This window comes from Octodon degus, unplaced genomic scaffold (genome assembly GCF_000260255.1).
Source record: "Octodon degus isolate 3935 unplaced genomic scaffold, OctDeg1.0 scaffold00056, whole genome shotgun sequence".
Taxonomy (NCBI): Eukaryota; Metazoa; Chordata; class Mammalia; order Rodentia; family Octodontidae; genus Octodon; species Octodon degus.
The window spans coordinates 12,335,655-12,342,449 of NW_004524632.1; the positions used below are offsets into that span (position 1 = coordinate 12,335,655).

The 6,795-nt window shown below is 58.3% G+C and overlaps 1 protein-coding gene across 1 annotated transcript; it reads right to left on the bottom strand.

Moving 5' to 3' along the window:
* Window positions 1–2,195: 2,195 nt before the first annotated feature.
* On the bottom strand, window positions 2,196–6,793 carry C1ql1 (complement C1q like 1; the record flags this gene model as incomplete). Its single annotated transcript, XM_004633945.2, has 2 exons — window positions 2,196–2,921; window positions 6,443–6,793. Coding segments are annotated over 2 exons (531 nt in total), but the record flags the coding sequence as incomplete, so codon positions are not given.
* Between the last annotated feature and the right edge of the window lie 2 nt (window positions 6,794–6,795).

The window sequence follows — 6,795 nt, forward strand, 5'->3', positions numbered from 1 at the left end:
CCCCTTGTCTGGATTGATTCTCTGGGCAGCTTCCCCTCCGAGCAGCAAATGAAATATCGGTTACCGGGAGTGAGGCAGGAGCCAATTAACCCCCAGACCTTGCCACAGCAGATGCGTCTGCAGGAAGCTGGAGGGAGAGCCAGGCACACCTGCTGGCCTCCCTGTGAGGTCATCCAATTGGGGCAGCCCTAGCAGTGGCCAGATGCCCTCTGGTTCCCCATCACCCTGGACAACGGGGCAGCACTAGCCCTGGGACCACAACTGTCTGGGCACAGGGTGACCTGCCTGCCATTCTTCCTGGGGGCGAACTCACTGCCAGCCTCACCCCCCTCCTGGTAGGGGCATTGTTCATTCATTAACCACTTCTTCCTAAAGGGGAAGCCACCAAGGAAGCTTCTTTTCTTCTGCAATCTGCCTGTTCCTGTTCTCTCCAGCCCCGCTGACTGTGGCCCTCTGCTCCCGGAGAGCCTGGGTGGGATAAGGAGGTGAGTCCCTCCTTTGGGAAGCCCCTAGCTGTACCCTCTTCCCCGCAAGGCCAGGTTCACCAGGAACTGTGTCTTCCTTCCGAACTGCTCATGGGACCACAGGCCTTGCACAGAGGGCCTTTCAACCCCTGGCTGCGCTGGACACAGCGGTTCCACCCCTGGGGGCAGGTGGCATAGTGAAAACCACTCATCAATCCCTCAAATGAGGGAGGAGACAGTCTTGCCTTCAGGAAGCTTCCAGCCCAATCATAGAGACAGCCCCTGCTGCCAGGTATCCCATGGCGAAGGAAAAAGCAGACAGCCTTGGAGGCTGCCGTGTGAGGCGGGAGGTCCTTCCCTGCAAGGGCCTCCTTTGGGACAAGTTGCTGGCACTACACGACACCACACAGCCTGCAGGGTAGCAGGGCATTGGCTTCAGCCCAGCCCCCGGTGTGCCATGACCTTGCACACAACCAGGAGTGAGGCGCACATCTCCAGTGTGATCCCTTGTCTGCAAAATAAGAGTCCAGTCCCATCTCTCAAAAATGACACGAAAACAGTCAAGTGACCAGGAAGCAAAGCAGGCGGCCAGCCAGGCACTCACCACCGAGGGAGTCACATGCACTTCATCGTCACAGAGGTCCTGGGCCAGTCCCTGGGGACCCTAGGCAGGATGGGGACCTCCAAGGGTGAGGGCTGGATAGCTTTGGGCTAGTGTGGCTATTAAAGAATTCACAGGGTGCCGTGGCAGCGCTGAGGGCCAGGAGTGGCTTCCAATCTAATCACTGCCCACAGAACCTCTAGTTCCAGCCAGACCTGCCGGGGATTTTATTGGGTTTGTGGGGACCCGCAGATTTCAATCTCCAGACCCACAGGGAAGGAACAAGCACTGAGCTAATTTTATTAAATGGCCACAGCTGGCAGTGGGGGAAGGCAAGGAGGAAAGGGTGGATAAAGAAAGTCATTCAAGCCCGACAGTCAGTGACCAGCGTCTGCACAAGGGGTCTGGTCAGGCAGGAGACCACCCCTTCCTGTCCCTCCAGCTGAGCCATGCTGGGGAGCCAGATGGGATCTTCTCTCCTGGGGAGCCCAGGGGTTCTCCAAGAGCTGCTCCTTGGACTCCTCCTGGGGCAGATGCCCCTAAATGCACAGGGCTTCTGCAGGGCCAGAGCTGACTAGAAGTGGCAGTCATGGTTCTGTCCTGGTGACCTGACTCTGCAACGGACAGCGCCCTGGGGACAGCACGGCCTTTGGGACAGACGCCTGCCCCTGCCTGCCCCTCGCTCAGTGGCCTCGGCAACGTGCATGAGCTCTCTGCACCTGTCCCCTCTGAGCCCACAGGGAAGGCTGGCTGGGGAGAGTCACCAGAGTCTAGGAGTTTGGGACCAGTCTGGGTAACAGCAAGCCCCTCCTCCTCAAATAAAACGCATGTTTAAAGAAATAAAATAGACAAAACCACCACATCCACGACACAGGGCAGGAGAGCATGTCCCATGAACTATTTCCCCCGCGTGGCACCCATGAGAAAGTGCTACAGAGCGCCCCCTGGGACGTCATGGCTGCAGTGGCAAGGAGACCAAATGCCTTGGATCCAGGTGGCCACGGAGCTCAGTGACTGAGCACATACACAAGCTCTTTGCCTCCTTCAGACTTCGACAAGTCTCCCCATCCAACGACGCAAGCACGGAAGTGTGTATAAATAATAAGAGCCATGTTTATTGAGCAGTCCATTACACCTTCACTCTCCAGTCCACGTCCCACTGATGACGAGACAGGGCCCTGGCGGAGTGCTGGGACCGAGGTCAAGCAGTCCTCAGTGCAAAACCTGCCCCTCTCTGCGCCACCACTAACCCAGAGTGGGGTTACAGGGGCGACTCCCCTAGGATCAGTGTCACAGAAAGGGACGAGAGCCCAGGCGCCCACTTACAGATGGCCTGTGCTGGCCAGAGCAATGCTGCACACTGGAACTTCCCCTGCAAGAGGTGGGGGCAGGCTGCTTCCCACATGCTCTCCTGCTATCGAGGGCTGCAGGTCCAGCACCCCTGCTGCCTCCCCAGGGCACAGACTGGACCTCGGGGTGGAAAGGTTTCTTATAGCTTTGGTCAGAGGAGGTGCAGCTGGGCGGGGGCTTTGGGGCGCTGGGGCAAGGCAGCTTCTGGGGCACAGGGAGCTCCCTACCCCAGGCTGAGGCTGCTGGAGGTGGGTCGGCAGGGGACAGTACCTCCAGCCCTCAGCTTCCCCTCACTCTGGGAGTGAGGCTGGCGCAGGGAGCAGGGCTCAGTCGGAGTAGATGATGAAGCCAGAGAAGGTGCTGTACTTGTTGCTGTTGCCACCGTGGGCTTTGCCACCGTCCAGCTTGATGAAGACCTCATCGCCTGCATCCAGGTGCAAGATCACGCTGTTGCTGGCATAGTCGTAGTTCTGGTCGGCGTCCTGAGCAATGGCACTGGCCCGAACCTGCAGGGCAGTGTGAGTGTGCGTGAGGCATCCTAGCCCTGCTCTTCTGGGAGTGGGACACGGGAGCCCTGGATCTGGGGCTGCACATGGAGCATGGTGTCCTGTGGGGCTTGTGCCCAAGAGCCACCCCAGGAAGCCCACTGACCGGTGCTCTAGAGCTGGGGACAAAGGATGCCCTCTTCAACAGGCCAAGCAGCCAGGCCTTAGTGAGTGACCATGCCAGAAACCGGAAGGTCCCTCAAGGGAAAGGAGGGACTGGACTGGGTGGCTCTGACTAAAACTCAAGCCACTGTGGGGTATGTGGTGGTTACTGAACTCCTCCGGACACTTGTCTAACAGGAGATGTGTAGCTGAGCCCGAAGACCCACGGTCCAGAGGGCAGCCAGGAAGAGGCATCCCATAGCCTCTCGCTCCTCAACTTCCCAGAAGACAGTCCCCTCTGGGTCTCTCTCCCAGGGAAAGTCAGGGGAAGGGGCCACTCCACTCCCCGCAGGGGATGGCAGCCATTATGGGGCCAGGCTGCTGACTCAGCATCAATCCTAAGGAGCGGGAGCTGAGCTACGTGAGGCCGAGGCCCAGGCTCTGTGCCTGCATACTGCCCTTCTCCTCCTCACCATGCATCTGCCACCCCTCTCCCAACCCTTCGATCCCCAGCTCACTCCCCAGCCTGGGATGGCCTGGGACAGAGCTACTCCGGAGCACTTCAGGGTCTGGGGTAAATGGAGAGGAGGTGCTGCCTGTCCAGAAGCTTGGTTCCTGTCTAGAAAGATGGATACAAAGGCCCATCTCACGCTGCCACTTTACAACAGCGATCCTGATGGTAAAAAGAAGAAATTTAAATCCTCCCCAGCAGCTCAGAGCTACTGGAGAAAAGCTGAAAGCAAGCAGCCAACTTTGGTATTGTTCCCTGGGCCCTAATCCTGGTAGTATTTATTAGTACACATGCATTTCATTATCTTTGCTAATAAATTACTAATAACAATTATTTTTATTACCCAGATTAATTTAGCCTTAACTCATTAGACCAGTGTGCTCTATAATAGCCAAACCCATTAGAACCCTGTCATCTGTCATCAGGAATCTCCTGGTGATGTGACAGGCGTCAGAACTGTTCTGCTTATGTTTATTATTTATTCATCACCATGATTGTTGCTGTAATTGTCTTAATTATCCTCTGAGGCAAGGAGGATTGATGCCCTTCCAGCCTCAGATGCTGGGGATCGGGAATGGAACCCAGGGGTCCTAGCTCGCTGCTGGCCTGGAAGCAGCAAGGGTGTCTAGCTACTCCCAGGAGCCAGGGGAGTTTGGGGACTGTCACTGTTGAAAAGCAGGAAAGCAGCATGTGGCTGATCTCATGGGGTCACTGTTGAATATTTCCTCAAGGCCTGCCAAGAGGAAAACTGAGGCTGTGGTGTGTCCAGGAGAAGTGGCTTTGGGGGTCCAGACAGCCTGGCCCTGGTGCTGGTCATGCTGGGGTCTTAGAGAACTGGTGTGGGTTTTGGCCTGGCCCACAGGGGACACAGCTTTGCCCTTGCTGTGCTGTGCTGTGCCAGGCACTATGGAGGGCAGGCATGGCAGGCACTGAGGGCAGCAACGTTCTCTCCTGCCCCTAGGCAAGAGGTGACCCCCCGAGTCTACATCACACAGCCCCAATCATACAGCACCACTCTGCCCAAGCCCTTGTCCATCGCTGAGCCTTACCTCGCCACAGCCGCCATTCTAAGTGAGGAGCACCCTGACCACAGGCCCTGGCGTGCCCCACGGCCCCCTGCCCCTACGCAGGTTCTCCTTGATGGGTCTGGGCAGTGGCTATGGAGACGCCCCAGGCTATAGGTTTCTGCAAGTACCATCAGCCCCTCCTCAGGCTGCAGGCTTCCTAGTGACTGGAGCTAGGAGTCCTCAGGGTGAAAGGCGACCTCACTAGGGACTGTAGCTCTGCCTCAACCCTATTCTTCTCTCCCATAGATGCCCCATAGGCCCCCAAAATCCAGATTCTGCTCCACATTCCCAGAGAAGTGCTGGGAGATTCTGCAGGCAGCAAGTCAGGCAGGGCCAGCACGGGGCGGAGGCAGTTCCAGTGCCAAAGGCCCAGGAGGCGCAAGCTCCTCTCTCTGGTCCCCATTCACCGCCCAACCTGTCATTTTCCCTGCATATTCAAATGTCCTCCAAGCTGGCCTTGTCTACTCACCAAGGGACTCGGGCTTGCTGCATTCTCCCCTACAGAGCCAGGGTAGCCCCCACATCAGTCATCCCATCCCAACCTCCACAAGGAACTCATTGAGGGGTTGCCTACAACACTGCTGTCCACCCTGCTTGGACCCTACAGACTGAATCCCTGGCACCAAGCCCCCAACCCGATTTTTACCAGGAGCTCAGCACCAGCCAGTGGAAGGCCTGAGGAGACAAACGAGGCTCCCAGGCAATCTGGAGGGAGAAGTGGGAATCCACAGAGGATGTGGGAGGGACTATGGGACCCAGGCTTCTCTTGCATTTTCGGGGGTGGGGGAGTGGGGGGGGGAATGGCCTGAGTGACTGTCAAAGCAAAGGCTCCTAGATAAAGCTGCCTCCTTTTTCCTCTCAGCATGTGGTCCCCTCTCAAGAGCCCTGTCCCCAGGCTCTTGCAGCACATAGAGGGCTTTGAGGACAGCCTCAAAGGCTGAGGACAGGTGAGCAAGGTAAGGCCCCCAGGCCCAGCACCCACCCACCTTGGCATGGGCCTCCTTCCCCTCATCTCTGGGGCCCAGGAGTGATCTCCCAGATGGCACAGGGTCTGTGGCCTGGTGGTAGCTTCTCCATCTCAGCCTAAAGCCACAGCTTGGTGACAGCCCAAACTTTCTTTGGGAAAGGAAGATCCTGTCAGTGAAGGCCACACTGCATCCCTTCTTGGTGACTGATATGGGAACTGTGGGCTGTATGCAGAAGAGCCTCAGGGACATAGGGCCTCCCTCCCGTTTGATCAGGAACCAAGGACAAAGAGGAGAGACTAGGGAAGCCAGGAAGACACAGGTGGGAGACACAGTGATAACAGAGAAAAGGAAGCTTGGATCCTGGGGAGAGATCAGGAACGTGGGGGAGGGGACAGAGAGGAACAGGGGATGCAGGCCAGCGATGGAGAAGAAACAGAGAAAGGAGAGAGGGACAGGCAGAAACCAGAGGAGGGGGAGGCATGGGCAGGGAATAGAGAGGAGGGGACACACTTCCAAGTACCACAGGACAACTGTGGACTCCTCCCCTTTCTGACCCCACAGTCAGTGAGGTCGGTACTGCTACAGCTGGATGGAGGGCGTCCAACCCGTGTTGCTCTTCACCAGGGAATACTGCTTCCCAGGCAGGGACAGAACCCACCACCTGGAGAAGTTGGACCTAGGAGACCGGAGACAGCAGAGAAAACTTTTCCCGGGAGGCTGCCTCCTAGCTAGGAAGGGACTGCACATTTCCGGGCTTGTGAGGAGGGTGCAGACCTCCCGAGGGGCGGCTGCCACTCAGGCGTCGCCCTCCCGCCCGAGCCTCGAGTCGCCCACCTGGCCGTTCTTGCACAGGTCCGCCCACATGCTCGTGCCGTCGCCGCCCCGCATCAGGACGTGGTAGGTGAAGAAGTAGGTGCCCGGGATGCTGCATGTGAACTTGCCGCTGGCCGCGTCGTAGCTGTTGCCCAGGTTGGTGACCACGTCGTCGAACTTGAGCACCTCGTAGCCCTCGTGCGGGTTCTTGAGGCCCGCGTAGAAGGCCACGCGCGGCACCGTGGTGTAGGTGGCCGCGCTCACCGCGCCCGCGGACCCTGCCCCAGGAAGACCCGGAGGCCCCGGCGGGCCGGGCTCCCCTCGCAGCCCCGGCGGCCCCGAGGGCCCAGGGGGTCCCGGGTCTCCCGGGGGCC